Source organism: Myotis myotis, unplaced genomic scaffold (assembly GCF_014108235.1).
Source record: "Myotis myotis isolate mMyoMyo1 unplaced genomic scaffold, mMyoMyo1.p scaffold_m19_p_19, whole genome shotgun sequence".
NCBI classification, from domain to species: Eukaryota; Metazoa; Chordata; class Mammalia; order Chiroptera; family Vespertilionidae; genus Myotis; species Myotis myotis.
This window is the reverse complement of record NW_023416323.1, coordinates 23709644-23729175: the sequence shown is the minus strand read 5'-3', so window position 1 is coordinate 23729175 and position 19532 is coordinate 23709644. Positions and strand designations below refer to the sequence as shown.

At 41.6% G+C, this 19532-nt stretch overlaps 1 protein-coding gene and 1 long non-coding RNA gene across 2 annotated transcripts in view; one reads left to right on the top strand and one right to left on the bottom strand.

The window, feature by feature from the left end:
• LOC118674564 overlaps window positions 1-11750 on the top strand; it is a 65462-nt gene extending 53712 nt beyond the window's left edge. Inside the window, exons 2-5 of the long non-coding RNA XR_004973666.1 lie at window positions 6342-6512; window positions 7220-7308; window positions 8897-9161; window positions 11476-11750. This is a non-coding gene — a long non-coding RNA (uncharacterized LOC118674564). The remainder of the gene's footprint in view (window positions 1-6341; window positions 6513-7219; window positions 7309-8896; window positions 9162-11475) is intronic.
• ADAMTS18 (ADAM metallopeptidase with thrombospondin type 1 motif 18) overlaps window positions 6500-19532 on the bottom strand; it is a 64439-nt gene continuing 51406 nt past the window's right edge. Inside the window, exons 15-20 of the mRNA XM_036346508.1 lie at window positions 18719-18845; window positions 15408-15612; window positions 13946-14131; window positions 11643-11855; window positions 8885-9032; window positions 6500-6662 (exon numbers count right to left, since the gene is read on the bottom strand). Of these exons, the coding sequence (XP_036202401.1) occupies window positions 6547-6662; window positions 8885-9032; window positions 11643-11855; window positions 13946-14131; window positions 15408-15612; window positions 18719-18845 (995 nt within the window). The 3' untranslated portion in view covers window positions 6500-6546. The remainder of the gene's footprint in view (window positions 6663-8884; window positions 9033-11642; window positions 11856-13945; window positions 14132-15407; window positions 15613-18718; window positions 18846-19532) is intronic.

Genomic DNA, 19532 nt, shown 5'->3' with positions numbered 1-19532 from the left:
CTTCAAAGTCCATCTCCTCAAGGGCTCTGATTGTTAATTTATTCCAGCAAAAATGCCACGGTCTGTACTGCACACCAGTTTTAGAAAGTCTGTTAGCCATGGGGATAGAGGACTAAGGAGTACCAAGTGCTCGTTTAGAGTAGAGTTCTCCAACATGTGGTTTGGCGGTGGCCCAACACTAGGGAATTTCAGAAGATCTCCTAACCTGTGTGGGGCAGAGGCAGCCTAAGTGGGGAGCCCAAGGCAATGTAGGGAGGAAGAGAAGAGGGCTAGAAGGAAACAGAGGGGCTTGGGGAGAAATGGCCTACAGGGTTTCCTTTTCCTAGGCATTGGCACCTCTTTCTCACCCCAATTAGGATGCTGGAGACACTCCTTGAATCTCACCTGTTAATGAAATGAACCAACATTTATATAAATTGTTATTGAATGAACTGACTATGAACTTAACTATGACTCTTACTAAACACAGATCATTTATTAATTCTATAAATTAATTATAGTGACATTTTATTTTTAATTAAAATTAACAAATGTTAATATTTATTGGGCTTACTTTTATAGCTACTTTCTATTTATGGCAAAAAATATGATTTTTCCCAGTAAAGGACTTAGTAAAAGTTTATTTTTTTAAAGAATATTTTATTACTTTTTTTACTTAAATAAATTAGCAATTTGTGTTTACAGGGAAACTCAAGATGATAGCAGTTAAAGAATCACTTCTCCCTGTGGTCCTCCCTGGAGGAGGAAGACAGAATGACCTAGACCAGTGGTCGGCAAACTGTGGCTCGCGAGCCACATGCGGCTCTTTGGCCCCTTAAGTGTGGCTCTTCCACAAAATACCACGTGCGGGCGCGCATGTACAGTGCGATTGAAACTTCGTGGCCCATGCGCAGAAGTCGGTATTTTGTGGAAGAGCCACACTCAAGGGGCCAAAGAGCCGCATATGGCTCGCGAGCCGCAGTTTGATGACCACTGACCTAGACCCAGGGTGACTGATGAAGAGTTACTGAGGTGAAGATCATCAGGATCAGAGGAGGCCAAACAGGTGTTCCAGGATTCAAGGTCTTCTGGGAAAGATAAGGCAAGGCAGACAAAACATGAAATGCAAATCCAGAAGGCCCTTGAATAGCACCATTTCATTCCACATCGTTTTGTGGTAACATTGACAAGATGCGGTCAGAACTTAACTCTCGTTTATATCATTTAGCCTATAAAAACCGGTTTCATTGTATGTCGTTTCAGTTAATGTCACACAACCTATTGGTGACATTAAGTGAGGATTTACTGTATGTACTTTTCATTCCTAAAATAAACCCACATAGAACGTAAGTAAATGGACTTTTCTACATTGCATTTAGCAGTAATGGGTTCTATGCTGTTAATTCCCTAAAGGATTTTTTTGCATGGTACACGCTGCTGTGACATCATCCTTCCCTCCAGTCAGCATATAGAATCCACAGCAAACGCATTTCTTCACTCTCTCTTGCTTGCTCTCCCTCTCTCCTAATGGACTTGACGTTGCAGGCTCCGGACTCAGATTCTGTTGTGCAGGAAACATTTTTACCCAAGAGATAAGCAGTTATTAGAGGATAAAGACAACAAGTCTTTAAGTATCCTTTATCAAAAAGACGGGCTAGGTGGGAATTTATTACCCCCCATTCCCAATTCCCCACCTTATAGCATCGCAGCTCTGCCCATAATTCATTGTTAAATCATTTATTACCAGATTCTTTTCACATGCAGAGTTCTAAGGCCTACATGTCCTTTTTTGTTTTGTCTTTCTCAGGGTAATGCAGCACAGTAACAAGAGAATAATCTTTTAAGTCCAATGGACCTGGGTTGGAATCCTGACCCATCACTTGATGACCATGTGCCCTGAGGCCAAATCTCTGAACCCAGAGTTCTCATCTGTGGTGGGAAGATAGCACTGTCTTCCTAACTAGGCTGTTGTGAGGATAAATGAGGCAACAGATATGCGGGGCTTGTTAGCACAGTACCTGGCACCTGCTAAACACTAATATGTGGTTACTTTTATTAGTGATACTTTATTACCAAAAGGTATAAAGATACTTTCTCTTTTTTGCCATTTATACCATTTTTCATTCTTAACCACATTTATTTTATTATATGTGCCAATTAGCAATAACTCATATAAAAACCCTCTTAAATATTTTTAGTTATATATGCATAAATTATATATATATAATCTATTTTTTTTTCTTTCTATGTATGCAGGGAAAAAACTTTTTATTCAGGTCAGTTGGATTCACTGCCCAGAGAGTTTTTATTCTCCTCTGGTCTGATGATTCAAAACTTGAAAAGCCTGAAAAAAAATGCTTTTTAATTTTAGTTTTTTAAAAGAATTTGAATGTTTATTAGGGTAGGAAATTGATGCTTACACGCAGATTTGGTATAGTATTCAATAAAAAGGATTATATATATATATATATATATATATATATATATATATATATATATATATATATATACTTTGTAATCATGGCCTAGAATGATCCTGAGCTTGGCACAGTTATGTACAAATTTTAGAAATTTATAGGTAGGGGATTGTGGAGTACTAAATTCTGGTCGAATAAATTCACTACAACGAAACGGGCAGGGCCCACCCTTTAGAATTAGATTTTGTAAACGAAACTCTAGGTCTTTGATTTGTTTCTTTGTCTTGAGAATGTTTCTTTTGAGGTTGATATCACAGCTCTGGGCTTCATCTCCAATGACAGCCCATTGCTTTTCCCTTAGGCTCTGGTCTGAGGAAGACCAGTCAAGGGAATCTATGCAGTTTCTTTATACTTTCTGGTTTCTTATTCTTCTTTCATCTTTTAAAAATTGTTTATTATTTTTCAATTTCAGTTGACATACAATATTATCACTTTCAACTGCACAACATAGTAATTAGACACTTATGTAACTTACTAAGTGATTACCCCAGTAAGCCTAGTACCCACCTGACACCATATATACTTATTACAATATTATTGACCATATATTCTCCATGTTGTACTTTATGACCCTGTGACTATTTAACTGCCAATTTATACTTCTTAATCCCTTCACCTTATTCACCCATTCTACTAACTCCTCTCCCAGCTGGCAGCTATCAATTTTTTCTCTGTATCTATGAATTTATTTCTTTTGTTTGTTCATTTGTTTTTGTTTGTTCATTTTTTTTAGATTCCACATATAAGTGAACTCATATGGCATTTGTCTTTCTCTATGTGACATTTTAGCATAATACCCCCTAGGCCAGTAATGGCAAACCTATGACACGCATGTCAGAGGTGACACGGAACTCATTTTTTTGTTGATTTTTCTTTTTTAAATGGGATTTAAATATATAAAATAAATATCAAAAATATAAGTCTTTGTTTTACTATGGTTGCAAATATCAAAACATTTCTATAGGTGACACGGCACCAGAGTTAAGTTAGGGTTTTTCAAAATGCTGACACACCGAGCTCAAAAGGTTCGCCGTCACTGCCTAGGCCCATCCATGTTATCCCAAATAGTAAGAATCAATTATTTTTATGAGTAATAATCAATTACTAATATTCCATTGCACTACTACTTTATCCATTTGTCTATCGATTGACACTTAGGTAGCTTCCATATCTTGACTATTGCAAATAATGTTGCAATGAATATATGGGTGCATATGTCTTTCTTCAGATAAATACCCAGAAGTAGAATTTCTGGATCATATAGTAGTTCTATTTTTTACTTTTTGAGAATCTCCATACTGTTTTACATAGTGGCTGTACCAGTTTGCAATCCTAGCAACAGTGCAGGAGCGTTCCCTCATCTCTATATCCTTGCCAACACTTGTGGTTCATTGATTTATTGATGAGTCATTCTGACAGGTTAAGGTGATATCTAATTGTGGTTTTAATTTGCATTTCTCTGATGATTCATGATGTTGAGCATCTTTTCATATGTCTGTTGGCCATCTGAATGTCCTCTTTGGAGAAGTGTCTAGGTCCTTTGTCCATTTTTTAATCAAGTGGTATTTTGGGGTTTTTTTTGGTGTTGTGTGAGTTTTTAAATATATTTTGGATATTAACCCCTCATTGGATGTATTTCCTCACATTTAGTAGGTTGTCTTTTCATTTTCTTGATGGTTTCCTTCATTGTGCAAAAACATTTTAGTTTGATGTAGTCCCATTTGCTTATTTTTCACCTGATGAGACATATTGCTAAGAGTAAAGTCAAAGAATTTGCTGCCTATGTTTTCTCCTAGGAATTATATGGTGTGAGACTGTGGTCATTTCATTTTTTTCTTGGTATGTATCTGTCCAGTTTTCCCAATGCTATTTATTGAAAAGAATGTCTTTACCCCATTGTATAATCTTGCTCCCTTGGTCATAGATAAATTGACCAGATAGGCATGGGTTTATTTCTGGGCTCTTAGTTTTATTTTCTTCCTCCCTTTTCTCTTTCTCATTGCAAAACAATTTTATCAGAATGACTTTCAACTAGAAAAAAAAATAAAACCAACTACATTTATAGGTTTATCTAACTAACTTAGATGATTTCCATAAATGTTTGCATGACTGTTATGATAGAAAAGAATTTAGTATATTCCTAAGGTGGTAAATATGTTATCTATTTAATCCCACTGTTTGACAGTTTCTAATTTTCTAATACACAAACAGGAAAAGTTGTTAATTAATGAATATCTTATCTTCCCCCCCTAAAAATTTCTCAACTTTTCATTGAAAAATTAACATTTATACAGTTAAATTACCTTGGACATAACTGACTTCTCACTAATTTATTCAAAAACTTAACAAGTTTCAAAGATAAACAGAACACTTTATTATAAAACTTATAAAATAATTAAATATTACACATATATTTTGACTTTTCTCTATAACCCATGGTTTTAGTCAACACTTTTCCTCAGAATTAATATCACTCAGAGAAGCAAGTGAGAACACAACAATAGGCTATTAATTAATAAATTAATTTTTCCATAAAATAAAATGATAATTATATAAAAAACAGGTAACTTGTAATTTTCAGAGGGTGGTGATGTAGAACTATTTTTTTATGATAAAATGACCACTATTCTAGGCCCAGAGAGTTGAGAAAATATCTAATCATCTCTCTGAGATTCGAGAATGCATGATTTTAATTAGAATGGGAACAAAGGATGATCTAAATTTATAAACCACTGTCTAGTTGGTTGTGCTGAGCTGGCAGATCCCTGTTTGAATTGAGACTTTTTAAAAGTAGTTGGGTTACATTCATCAAAAATACTGAGGAATGGAGTAGAATTATATAAATACGTCTTTTATAACCACATCTCAAAAAATTACAGAAGGACCCAGTCTTGTAAGTTACTTTGGTTTTGGCAAAATAGTATGGTGTTTTTGCAATTGAGAACAATTTTAAACTCATTAGTGCCAACCAACAGCTGGCTTTTGAAGACTGAAAATATCATCTGAAAGATTGTAAAATACTTATTCATTGAATAGTTTTGTCATAGTATGATTTATTAATATTAACGTAGCAGGAAGACAGATGGATTTTTCTATTGCCACTATGAATTTTTTTCTTGTTAACTAAATCCTAGGGCAGATTTAAACATGTCAGTTGGTAGGCAAAAACCACAAGTGGCCTTTAATTTTCCAAGCAGCTCTGATAATAAGTAGGGAGCATTACAAATAATGGTCTCCTCTCCTTCAACACACTGCTATTTAACCCCTCCTAGATTTTTACCAGAAAAGAACATTTCACCAATTCGGATTCCCAAAGAGCAGACTCGAGGATCCTGTCTAGCACCAAAAGTTATGAGGTTGATATAATGTGTAGGGCATCAATATTTACCTTTCTGATGAGCTCTTTTTTTTTTCTTCAGAGTGTGCATTTTAATTAAATGGAGATCTTAAATAGTCCATGTTGCCCTGTTTTTTTGAATATTCCTTGGAATACTTTTCAAGTTGTGAATTTTAGTCTTGAAGACTCTCTATAAGCAGAATATACTTTAAACAAAACCGTAAAAACAACACACTCACACTAAATAAACATACATGAAGCTTGCCAGTCCAGCAGCAAGCACTGTCGTGAGCACCATTTAGCTTTCTGTGTAACTCCTGGTTGGGGGTGTCCACAGTTTCAGTCACACTGTGAGCTCCAAGTAAACGTTCCGTCCATGCTTGATTCCTCCAACTCTCAGCCTGTGACCTGAAGTCTTGAAAGACCTTTCAAAACAGATGTCTTTGCCATGGAACCCTTTTAAGTTCAAAGGGGGATGTGTCCCAAAGTTGACCAGGCTCTCACATTGACGTATCTCAGTGTGGTTCATCACTTCTTTCGATTAACAGTGCAAATCAACGTTGTTTCTTCGTGAGTCAGATTTGTCATCGCTTCCCATTTTCAAGTGCTTCAGAGTACCACGTGCTTTGGGGAAGTGAAAAAGAAGCCGGACTATTCTTCAGAGCTGGCCCCTCAACACTGCCAACCACCCGTGAGGTGCTGAGGCTTCGGCCTGAAAGGTGAGACCCCGGCCTTAAGGTGCTGGGGAAGGTATCAGCTCTTCCTTGTGCATGACTTACAGCACTGTTTGCCATAAAATTTGTGGTTGCAGACACCATGTTGAGGAACTAGATGACACCAGTTGAAGAAATCTATACAGGATGGGTCCTCTAAAAGGAGAAAACATAGTTAGCATGCTAGGAAAAGGCTCAATGTCTTAAGGTGAAGGCTTACAGATTAACGACCTTGGATCTACCTGCTTGTGCTTCTGAGTGGCTTTTCTTCTTATCCATTAGGACTTGGATAGGAGGGTGGGAAGAGTGGCATTAAGAGTTCAAAAGGGACTATGACCATTAACAAAATTTACACCGGTGGGGGGAAAGTGGATGTTAAGAAAAAAGTCATATCTAGCCAGAGATTATCTGATCCTCCCCAAATAACCTGGGAGGTATCATTTTACACCCCAGGGAAGTATCTAGAACAGCACATGCAGAATCACCTAAGGATCCTGTGAAACCATTGGTTCTGATTCAGAGGTCTATGGTGACTGCTGGGATTCCATATTTCTAACACACATGCTGCTGGTCCATGCGTTACTTTGGGGAACCAGGAGCCTAATGGAGCCCCAGCTGCAATACTCTCTAAGCTTGGCTCTGAGATTTATTTAATCTGCAACCAAATGGATGTAAGTCAACACCAGCCTTTTCTAACATCTTTGTTCAAATAGAACAGCCATGATTACTGATTAGAAGCAGGACATTGTACGTCAGGAATTACCCAGAAGCATCTCACAAGATACAGAATGTGCATGAAATTGTAAGTAAGATGTTCTTTGTGTAAACATAAACACATGTTTGAGGAGTTAGGACTCAGTTGTTTTACTGGATTCTCAAGGAGTTTTGACTTCAGACATATTTAGGGTCTACCCTCCGTAAATAGTCTCATTCACAGCTGGGATAGTTTTCCCTCCTCTATGCAAGCCTTAACTTGCCTTTACCTGCAACTCAAAACCACACACTGCCCACAGGTATCTACTCATGTGCCTTCTGAATTCACCCTTCAGTGGCTCTCCACTGGGCCTTTTGTCAGAACATAGAAAGCTCCCAATTTGTAGCCCATCTTTCTGTGATTCAGAACTACCTAAATTTGTTCTGCCTAAAAAAAAAATTCCCTTTTAAACACACATCCCATCTAATAGTGATCCTTTAAAAAAAAGTAAGCCATTTTATGTAAAACCTATGCCCCAAACTCTCCCCTTAGCTCCCAGCCACTCAGAATAAAAGGTAGTTCTTACATTGGTCTACATGCCCCAGGATGTGGTTCTCCTAATCTCCCCTAATCTTTGCATGTGTGGTTGCGTCTGGAGCCTTCTGACTAAAGGGTGGAAATTTGAAATCACTGATAGTGAAGGAAGGAGGAGATGGTCCGGAAAACATGGCCACATGCTCAAAATGTGTGTACTTTTCCCTCATAAGCTTTCTGATGAGAAAGGCTGCAGGTGTGTAGAATCCTGGCATTGCCTAGAGGTGATCTGGCTCTGAGTAACTGCTACAGGACTAGCTTTCTGGCCTCCAAGCCTCAGATAAGACAGGGGAGGGAGCAGAGGGAGGGAAAGGGATGCTGGAGCTAAGGCTATCTCAGAAGCAGATAAGCAAGCAACAATGTAGATTCAGCTGGGAAGTGAGTAACTGTCCTGAATCTGATTCACCACAAATTGGCAAGTGTCGGCTAAGAGACTGGAGAGTCTTGGAAAAAACTGTGATTACATAAAGAGAAAACTCAGCAGGTACACAATTGAGACTAAGAAAATCTGGTTAGGCTGAAAAATATTTCATGGTGTTCGTCAGATCACTTTGAAATAAATTGCACTGGTGAGGAATGGTTTCCCATCAGCACACATGCACTTCATCTGAAATAAGAAAACATGTCAGCTGTCATCCTAGGACAATACATAGTCCCTGTACTGGACTGTAATGTAACTGTCTTCTCAATTAAAATGTGAGCTCCTTGAGGGGAATTCTTGTTCACTCTTGCATTACCATTGATCATACAATCTCTGGCACACAGCGTTTACTTTTTCATGTGTTTGCGCAATTAAAATTTAGTTTAGAAAAAATGGACTTGCAAGATTACCATTTCTCCCTTGCAAAGAATTAATGCCTATAAAGTCTTATCATAGCACAAAATCTTCCTGCACATGAGATCATGTTGAATGGGAACTGCCTGGATTTGTGCCTTGTACACCTCCAAGGAGTGCTGTTCACATGGACTTGGATGTGAATGGCATCCCCTAGAGGTGTGGAATGTACAAGCTGCACAACCTGATCTGATGGCATTTTGAAGCATTCTCTGGAGACCAGTAAAACTGACTGGACTGTGGGGTCCCTTTTACCTCTCTTTTCAGGAGCTGGGCAGAAGTTCGTATTACAGGCGCGTGTCACCGGAGGTTTCTGTCGGAGCAGGCAGCTTGAGGAAGGCCGGCCCTGCTGCACACAGTGGACGGATCGGGTCTGGACCCCTCCCCCACAGGTCACCGTGCACTGCAGAAGAGGGAAGCATCAGAAACACTCAGCGGGATGGGATCCATTTAATGTCAGTGACATCAAAGAAAGGGTCTCCAGGCTTCATGACATGACCAAGGTGCCTGCTGATAAATCGTCCAGAGCCAGGTACATGTGCTTGCCGTCTAGTCTTTCTAACGTGGGAGCCAGTGGATCTGATTAGAAGGGTCGTAGGCTAATGCTATCTCACCCAACAGTGTGTCTCCAGGTAGGTGACTCATAAAGAAGAGACCTTCCAGAAATCCAAAAGCTGCCGTAAGAATGTGGAAACAAATACAGACACATCTAGGCCATTAATCCCCGTAGCTTAGGAATTCCAAATAATCTCTGCAGATGCAATCGTGGAGGGAATGGTTCGAAACTAGGGCAGCAAACGAAAGGCTTTGGGTGCCCAGCCAGATTCCTGGTTAGCATGGCGGATAGGGTGCTTCCCAGAAGTCAGTGCTGTTACTGTCTAATTAGTCATCTATTTTTTTGAAAGTCTAACAAGGACTGTTAGCATTCTTAAATTTTCATGTGTCTGAACAACATAACAGATATTTCATAACAAAAGAATAAACAAAATATTATCAGGGAAAAAGACATCCCTTTAAATTATTTTTTGTTTCTGCTTTTTAAAATTGCAGACAGGTGAAACTTAATCTTGGACAGTCATCACTATATAGACTGGTATTTAGGAAAAATAAATTCTGGTGGAAAAAGTATGAGTTTGTAATTAGCTCCAAATTCAAATATAGTTGTATAATCGTTATTTCATCTAAACCAGCGGTCGCCAACTGATGGTCCATGAGGTCCAAAAGGTTGGCAACTGCTGATCTAAACCAGGAGTATGCAAACTTCCCTGTGAAGATAGTAGATGTTTTAGGCTGGCAGTTCTTTACTGACTGAAATAATCTTATAAGAATCAATCTCCAAATCTGTAAAATAATGATAAAAACAATCCATAGCAATAGGCATTGCATTTAGTACATAGGTAACGACATAGGTATAGCACCTAGCCAATTAGAGATATAAAATCATGCTAATTTAATTTCCTCCATGTTTTACTTCCCAAACACACACATATATACACAGTTGACTCTTGAACAACTTGGGTTAGGGGTATCACCTATCTGTGCAGTTGAAAATCTGCATATAATTTGGATTCTCCTAAAACTTAATTTCTTAAATAGGTAACTGTTGACCAGAAGCCTTATTGATAACATAGTTGATTAACACATACTTTGTGTTATTTGTATGATATACTGTATACTCCAATAAAGCCAGCTAGAGAAAATACACTTATAGTATTTATTGAAAAAAAAAAATCCTTGTATAAGTGGACCTGCACAATTCAAACCCGTCTTGTTCAAGGGTCAACTGAATACATACATGTACATGCGTGTATATAAACATAGATACACAGACATACTACTTGTTTCATGATGAGGTATGGGCAGCACCTCTCAAGCCAACAAGCTCTTCGAAGAGCTGTGCACCACAAGGACCAAAACACAGTGTTCTCTCAAACTTTGCATCACCTCCTCCTACCAATAAGAACCAAAGTGATCACCCTATCAGTGGTCGGCAAGCTGCGGCTCGGCAAACCGTGGCTTGCGAGCCACATGCAGCTCTTTGGCCCCTTGAGTGTGGCTCTTCCACAAAATACCGACTTCTGCACATGGGCCACAAAGTTTCAGTCGTACTGTACGTGTGCGCCCGCACGTGGTATTTTGTGGAAGAGCCACACTGAAGGGGCCAAAGAGACGCATGTGGCTTGCGAGCCGCGGTTTGCCGACCACGGCCCTAGCTGGTTTGGCTCAGTGGACAGTGTCGGCCTGTGGTCTGAAGGGTCATGGGTTGTGGGCTTGATCCCCAGTAGGGGGTGTGCAGGAGGCAGCCAATCAATGATTCCTTCTCATCATTAATGTTCCTCTCTCTCTCCCTTCCTCTCTGAAATCAATAAAAATATATTTTAAAAAAAGAAAAAAAGAACCAAAGTCACCAAACCTTCATTGAAGTCTTCTGAGAAAGAGGGTGGCACTGACATCTGCTGAGCTAAAAGAGCTGGGGGTCTAGGGCTGAAGTGCTCACCTCTGAGCTTTACCTGCCTCATCCACAAAACAGCAACCACAATAAGACCATTGAAAGGATGCAGTGAGAGTGAGAAAGTAGCAAATGCATGTAAAACATTTAGCATCGTGAATAGCAAGGGTTTGACAAATGTTAGCTATTATTATATTATTTGGAAACATGACACAAGAACCAAATGAGTCAAGACCGTGACGGGCGTTTCTAGAATATAGAAGACACTAATGGTGGATTTAATAGCAATTGCTGGCATTGTGTGACAAGCCGGGTACTAAGTGATTTATATTATCTTATTTGTGTAAAAAAAAAAATCATCAAACCTTGCAAGATATTATCCTCTGTTTTTTTTTAGATGTGAAAACAGAGGCTTCCAGATTACGTAACCTTCCCAGGCCACACAGGTGGTGAAGCCCTTTGTTCCTGACATGCGGACAGGTTTCTACCAGCAGCCCTTGGTGGACTGCCTCCTCTTTTTGAATCTCACTTAAATACAATCCTCGTACATCTGGGGGCACTCACCTGTTGCCATGGCGATGAATACCATCCAGCTGCCACATTGTACACAGGACGCACTGGACAGGCCCCTCGGTCACAGGCTTCCTCCAAATTCAGGTTTGGTTTCTTAATGTTGCGGCACCTTCGCTCTGGGAAAGTTATCAGCTTCCCCTGGAAGGCCTTCTCGCTGCACTTCATTTCCCTCTTCCTCACCCCCAGCCCACAGGTCGCCGAGCACTAGGAGCCAAGAAAGGAGGCATTAGCGTGCAGAGCTCTCGTCAGGTCTGCCGAGCAGGTGTGTCCCTGCCTGAGGACGTGCCATCCACGTGAAGTTAGAGGGGTTGGGTGATGGCAGGTCAGCCACACGCACGCAAGGATCCCACAAATATGGCACCAAGTCCCTCGTGCTACAGGTGAGAAAACCAGTCACAGGGCTCATCAGCACCAACAAACCAAAATGAGGCATCGCCCCACGGATGTGAGTGCGGCAGAGTCCAAAGATGAGGTGGCAAGGGATGGAGTCAGGGTCTCTGGCTGATGTTCGTTTGGATGTCCAGGTCTACCTGAGGCCTAAGGATTCGGGAGTCTGTGTCAAGGAGGCTGGGCACAAAGATGAGAGTTGAAAGCTCCCGAGGGGAAGAACACCTATCTTTTTACCCTGCCCCTCGAGGCCGAGATATAACCTGATGATGTCTGCCGCAGGAAAAAGAGAGAAGGATGGAGACTGATGAAATCAGTGTGGGAAAACGTGTTTGTGTTTCAAGTATTACGGGATAAAGTGTAGGGCCTTGATGAATAAGTAAGCACTGGCATCAGTGTACCAGTCAGACAATAAAGGATGGCACTGAGCTCATACAACAGCTCTGAGAGGGAGGGGCAAGCCCAAGCATGGAATTAGGGTTTTAATGTTTCTCAAAGAAAATGAGCGAGGAAAGGAGAGATGGACACACTGCTCTACACTTATCCTTGAGGCGGAGTAGAAGGGCATTGATGGACAAGAACTGGAGCTGTTGCCATAGAAACCCCTCCTGTATTGGACCTCACCAGACTGAACTGCGAGCAGACACCTGTCTCCTAGGCCCGCGGTTGGCAAACCGCGGCTCGCGAGCCACTTGCGGCTCTTTGGCCCCTTCAGTGTGGCTCTTCCACAAAATACCATGTGCGGGCACGCATGTACAGTGCGATTGAAACTTCGTGGCCCATGCACAGAAGTCGGTATTTTGTGGAAGAGCCACACTCAAGGGGCCAAAGAGCCACATTTGGCTCGTGAGCCGTGGTTTGCTGAGCTGCAGTTTGCCGACCACTCTCTGGCTTGGCTCCTTCCCTCAGGATTCCTGTGTCTGTGAACTCCACTGAGGTGCCCAAGCCGAGGAGGCATCTTCTTCTTGCCCACATACTCCTGAAGGGACCAGTGGCCTCTCTAGGAACTCTCAAAGGTACCACTTCTCTCTCCCTGAGACACGTTCCCCTTTTGTCTTTATTACGCTGATGCCCATGCAAGCGCCTCTCTGGCCTCGGCCCATTTGCATTGAATCCCCTTCTCTCTGAAATGAAAACCTGCTTGTTCTTCTTCTTTAACATTTTAATTGGCCCCCAATGTTTAAAGGGTAGATTTTCAGTCTGTTCCCTGAGGCCCTCAATCCCCGATGTCTGCAGCTCCAGCACACACGGCTCCATCCTTACCAAGTGTGTTCTGGGAACCGCTCTGCGTGGAGCGGCCTCCTCCCCGGCCCTCCTGATTCCTGCCCATCTTTCAGGCTCACACTCCCTGCAAACTCTCTTCTGACAAGGATTCCTTCTGATGTTGGGCTGAGTGGAGCTAGGCCAGCCGTGGGCAAACTACGGCCCGCCGGATCAGCCCCTTTTGAAATGAATAAAACTAAAAAAAAAAAAAAGACCGTACCCTTTTATGTAATGATGTTTACTTTGAATTTATATTAGTTCACACAAACACTCCATCCATGCTTTTGTTCCGGCCCTCCGGTCCAGTTTAAGAACCCATTGTGGCCCTCGAGTCAAAAAGTTTGCCCACCCCTGAGCTAGGCTGTCCCACGGGAGGGCCAACCCCCGTCACAGCACTTTGCATCCCCAGTGTTGCCATGTTTCCATTCCAACACTTTATGGGGTTTTGTACCTCCACTGCCCCAACACCATGATGGGTGCTTAATCAACATCTGATGAAGAAATCAGATGGGAAGAATGAATAATTGGAAGGTACCTGGTAGATGTTGTTGAATAGAAAGAAGCTTTGAGCATCCGGATGCTGGTGGATACGCTGAGCATTAAAACAAACCAAACCCAGACGCAGCAGTGATAGAAAGTCCTACCTCGCTCCACGAGGAGACGGCCCACTGTAGCCGGGTGTTTTTGGGGCATCGCCCCAGGACACAGCCCTCCTGCGACTCTGGTCTGGGGATGCCGGCGCACAGGCTCTCGGGGAGGCCCTCGGTCCTGGAGGCACTTTTGCACAGCACTGCCCGCTTCCTCACCCCGCGCCCACAGGTCTTGGAACACTTGAGGTGAAAAGAAAAATGCTGTTGGCATGCTGGTTTCAAATGACTTTCAAGTTCTCAGACATAGTTGGTTTTAGTAGTCAGGAAAGAGAAATAAAATACTCTCCCAAAATATTTCCGTGTGAAATCTGGGGCAAACTCCATGAACTAAGGCTCCTTTCCGTGAAGAACTCCATGTCCTTTATCCATGCCCACCCTACACACGGCGCCGAAACAGCCCTCTGAATTCTCCTTCTGTAAATGATAACTACCAATGGCAGAGAGAGGCCGGACAGCACCACATACTACTTAGATTTGCCCTAAGCGGTAGATGAACGTACACCCTCATTTTAAAAGTACATCTACGCATGCTCACACATTCTCCCCCTAAGAGATATACTCCCAACATTAGAAAACATTTTCCATCATGTCTTCTCATTAAATACACAAACCCTCACTCTGACCTCTGTTGGGGACAGGGTAGTGCACTGTTAAACTTGATCCGAAATCAACACCCTCCACGATATTGTGTGTCCTAAGAGAGCATGGCAGGAATGTGGGCTGCTCCCTGGCTTCCTAGTTCAGGCAAGAAAACCCCTGGTTTTTTTTTTTTATTATTGCCTAAAACTGTCTTGCCAGCTGTGGTTTAGCAGAGGCTGGGTTTTTACAGAGCAGAGTTCCCCCCGTCCTCAGCACCATTTGGGGAGCTGTCCCGCCCACTGTAGGATGTGTATCTCACCCATGCCCCCTCCCCATTGTCCTCATTGTAACAATAGAAAATGTCTCCTGTTATTAACATCAGGGCCCCAGTTGAGAACCGCTGTGTGGATGACAGGTAGTTCTATGCTTCCTCCAACTTTATAACCTTGTATCTCTCACTGGGAATTTGTGACAATAGCAACTGTTAGGCACAACTCCTCTCTGTAGGCCACTGACGCAAGAGTTAGATATCCCTTTAGGCCGCTCTCTCTGTATTTGTCTTTCCCATTTGCTTCGGGGAATTCAGTAGCCAGATTCACCGGCCATTCCTCTGACACTCGAATCCTGTCAAGCTGTGCTCACTAGTCTAGCCTAAACGTCCTCTAATTTCTGGACGTCTAAGGGTCCCAAACTGCAGGTTGCATAAAAAATCACTGAAAACGTTAATGAAAATGCCCCGTTGCATTAAGTCAGTGTGGTTCTCTTGAAGGTGTAAACACCTGAGAGTCTCTTGGGCAGCAAAGGTACCACCTATGTTTTTGTCACCTTCATTTTCCATGGGGAACAAGACCAACGGCTCTAAGTCTGACCCAGTTACCTGAGACCAGGGCCCGAGGCTCCACTCTGGGGGGCAGGCGTGGCTGTTGCAGACCTGGACCTGAGTGGGTGTGCTCACTGGGCAGAGGGAGTGCACCACCGCCGCCTCCTTCTGGAAGGGCTTCTTCTGCACACACTGGATTTTCCGGCTCTGCTGGCCCCCCGCACATGGCTTGCTGCACACGCTCCAGTCGCCTGGCTTCCAACTGCCAGTGAAAAGCAAAATTACTTCCAATGAAGCTGAGACTTTGGCTCATCCCTCTCAAAGCAGTTCCTATGAAAGATTAACCACCTGATGAAAGCCTTAGGGCAATGTTAGAACCGATGACGGCCATGCATACTAATTCTTGTGCACATTTTGAAGCCCGTGCTCACGGTCCAGTTATAGGGAGTCACTTAGTCACCACAAAGTCGTGGGGAAAAATACAGTCCTGCCCTCTGCAGGGGAAGAAATGTGTGCCATTTGGAAATCTGAGCAACCCACTCATTCAGCCAAATTTCTTGGGATCTTAACTTTGTGCCAGGGACTCTCCTAGGCATTAGGGTTGGAAAAAGGAATGTTCTTTCCATTAAGGAGCCTACAACTCAGTGAAGAGGCAGACATGTGAACAGATGCCGACCATACTTTCTGATAATTGCCATGCTATTCGTTAACACATAAACTACAATAATGAGAGTAATGGAAGAGGGATCAATGAGCGGTTGTGTGGATGTGTGTGTGTGTGTACGTACACATGTGCACATGCAGGAGACAGGGATACATTCCGAGAAGTTCTTACAGAGGAAATTTCTAAGGAGGCAAGTCCCCCAGCTACTTTTCTGATTAGTCTTAAAATTTACTGATGGGTTAGGGACAGAACCTTGTGTTCTTATTTAAAAATTACCAGGCCAGCTTTTTCACAGTGGTCTGAGACTTGGTTTATATTAAAGGGTAATCAACAGAAACTACTAATACTTTTCAACAGCTACTTTTGACAAATTGAAATTCTATGATTTGAAGGCCTAGCATAAAAAAAGATCTAGCAGATATGATTTTAATACCTACATTTGAATCCCGGCAGCAATGTCTAAAACTCGGCTTGTTCTAACAAGGTTCTAGGTATCATTTTAAGAAATACAACGTCACACATATGTTGTTATATCTTTGCATTTCTCTCACCTTTCCTAGTCCTATAAATTTTTTCTTTGGTTTCCCCCACAAGCCTGACATGCGAAATTAAAGACCTTTTGGCCAGGGAATTTAGCACATGGATTCTAGGGTTATATGCATTCTAAAACATTAGAGAGTCCATACTATCTTATTTAGTAAAAGATTGTATCAAATAATTTCTTATGTTTGTACAATTATTTGTATCTTATAAGATGTAAAGAAAACATATATTTTGCTATTAGTAGCTTCAACAGTTGTCTATCAAGATGGCATTTTATTGTCTACCAAATTAAAATCTCTTTCCTTTATGTGGCAAAGATGGTTTTGTAAAAGTATTAGACGAAGTATAACACAAATAGACGCTTTGCGTGACATGCGTGATCCCCCACATCGGGGCCGCAGGCTTACTTCTCACCTACTCTCCTTCCCTCTCAACCCCGACCTCGGAGCTCAGACCTCTACAACCTCCATGTCTCCCTTACAGCCTTTTTAGGTAAACTTGTTTATATACATGTATCTCACTGCATCTCAATGACTTCTTTACACTTCCATCTCTTCCATTTGGCTGAGGGTTCATTAATGGCAAGAGCTTCAAGTTACCCATTTCCACACCCCAGTTCTCATCTCAGAGCTGGCATACAAAAAGTACACGTGACATGATTGCTCCATGTGGAAATAAGGGCGTTAGCTCAGGTTAATTCCTTTCTCCTTCTAGCTCTAATAGTGTGAGTTTAAACTTTATTTCTAATAGATCCCTAGTGAAGAAGAGTCCGTGAGAGTCCCCATTACTACAACAGAAAATAATGAGAAATAATAGGGTGAAGAAAAGAAGGCAACAAAAGATCCTGCCCCTTCCTCCGCTCCACCCCGGCAGTCATTGTGAGGCACTTTTCTAGTTGTAAAAAGCCAGTAAACCTGCTACTGTAGAGTATCATTTCCACATGGAGCCATCAGGGGAGGCTTAGGAGTCGGACAGGAGCGAGGCTCTCTCTTTTCATGGGTGTATATGTAAATGGAGTCCCTTTCTTTGGCTGGCTAAAATAACCAATGATGGGAAGGCGGCTTAAAATAGGAAACATCAGCTTGCCATTCAGGCATACAATTCCTATGCATGCACACACACACCTACCACCCAAAGGAGAGGTTACTCCATGAAGGTCAGTAACACTGTCTGGTAGTCACATATTTCTTAGAACCAGATATTTCTTAGCAAAAGTGGAAAATCCATAAAAGCCCCCCAAGTTTCTTCCTCTTTTTTTGTGTGTTTAGAATACAGCTGGTTCCATATTCTAAGAGAAAAACTGACTATTGTGCATATGGGATTGGTAGATAGCGATAGCCCCAAGCGATGATGACAGAATGTGTATAAAAAGATTGTATAAACTCACAGCATTACCACAAAGCAAACACTACTTATTAAGATGATCTGAAACATTAGTGAATACAACCTTGCTTTGGAAGAAACTCTGTCAATTCTATATAAATACATTTGGCAGAAGATAAATCACACAAGAAAAGACTCCATTTGGCTGGGAAGATTACTTAAAATTATTGTTCAAACAATAGTGTGGCTAAACTCCATCCAAAAACAAACCCACTGAGCTGCCCATAGGTTACCATCATCAGAAGTGGATTACCACTTGGCCTCTTACCCCTTTCTTTTTATTTTGTGTCTTGCTACTGTGTAATTTGCATTTGGGGTTTCATGGTCTGCTTTCTAAATTCTTAGACAACTATATAAAAGTTAAGCACACAACCACATGTGACCTTAACTAATGTAGGAATCTGGGTTAAATATCTGTTTGCAGAGAAGAGGAGTCTGTATGTAAAGGTTAAAAAAAACACCAACACCACCTTTATAGCCCAAGGTTAGGTTTGCAAAGACAGTTAAATGAATGTCTAAAGCCAATTTGTGTTTTTCAAGTTTTATATTTTAACCTCAACTACCTTCTTTCTTCTATTACTTTTTGGGGCATTCTATCTATCTATCACCTATCTATCTATCTATCTATCTATCTATCTATCTATCTATCATCTATATATCTATCAATCATACCATTACTTTTGATCAGAAGCATTGATGTGGCTTTAATGGTCTCACACCAACACTGAAGGCATATAAAGAACTAATATCACCAGAAAGACATTTCCAGATGACTTACTAGGCAGGGCAGGAGAACGCATTGCATACTTTGGGTTCAGTTGCTGGCTTGGTCCTTGCGTTGCAGAATGAGGAATTGACTTGAGTGTTTTGATCTCGTAAGCAAATGGCCTTTACACTTATGTAACCTAACAAGACATCAAAAGATACATAGTAAAAATTACAGATAACCAATTCAATTTCGTTTCCAAATGTAGCTTCTGATTTACCAGGGTTCTGATACCGCATTTAGGATACAGAATCCATATATTGGGTGAGACCGCCTCCTTCTGATGAAATCTGCAACTAATTTGAATCCCATTTCCCCCCAAAATAATAGTCTTCACATCTCAATCATGTTAACGTGTAGCTTCTTCACTTTCCAGATGGCTGTGGGTTCTAGAACCACACGGTGATACATACAGCCCCTTGAAAATAGGGCGGTTGTAAGGGAAATATCCCGCCAACTGTACCTCTCCCTGCACACATCAAATGGAAATGCTCCCCAATGAAAAGCCATTGGCGGGCTATGCGTGGAAACTCTAAGATTCTACTTTTCCAGGAAGCGCCTTCACCTTCCATATGCGTGTAATGCATATATAAGCAAAAGTGCAGCCCACTGAATGTGTGTGTGTTTGTACCGGCCAGCTAGGACTCTGATTTTTTGTTTGTTTGTTTCAGTGCCATCCTACGCCTGGCTTGCCATGCTCACTTCAGGGCTTCTCATCAGAGGTGTACATTCTGTGAATAGCTGTATCTGTCAGCTCCCCAAATAGGAATTCTGCCTCCTCTTTGAATTGTTTGTTCCTATGTATATAGTGCTTCCCCTTCAAACG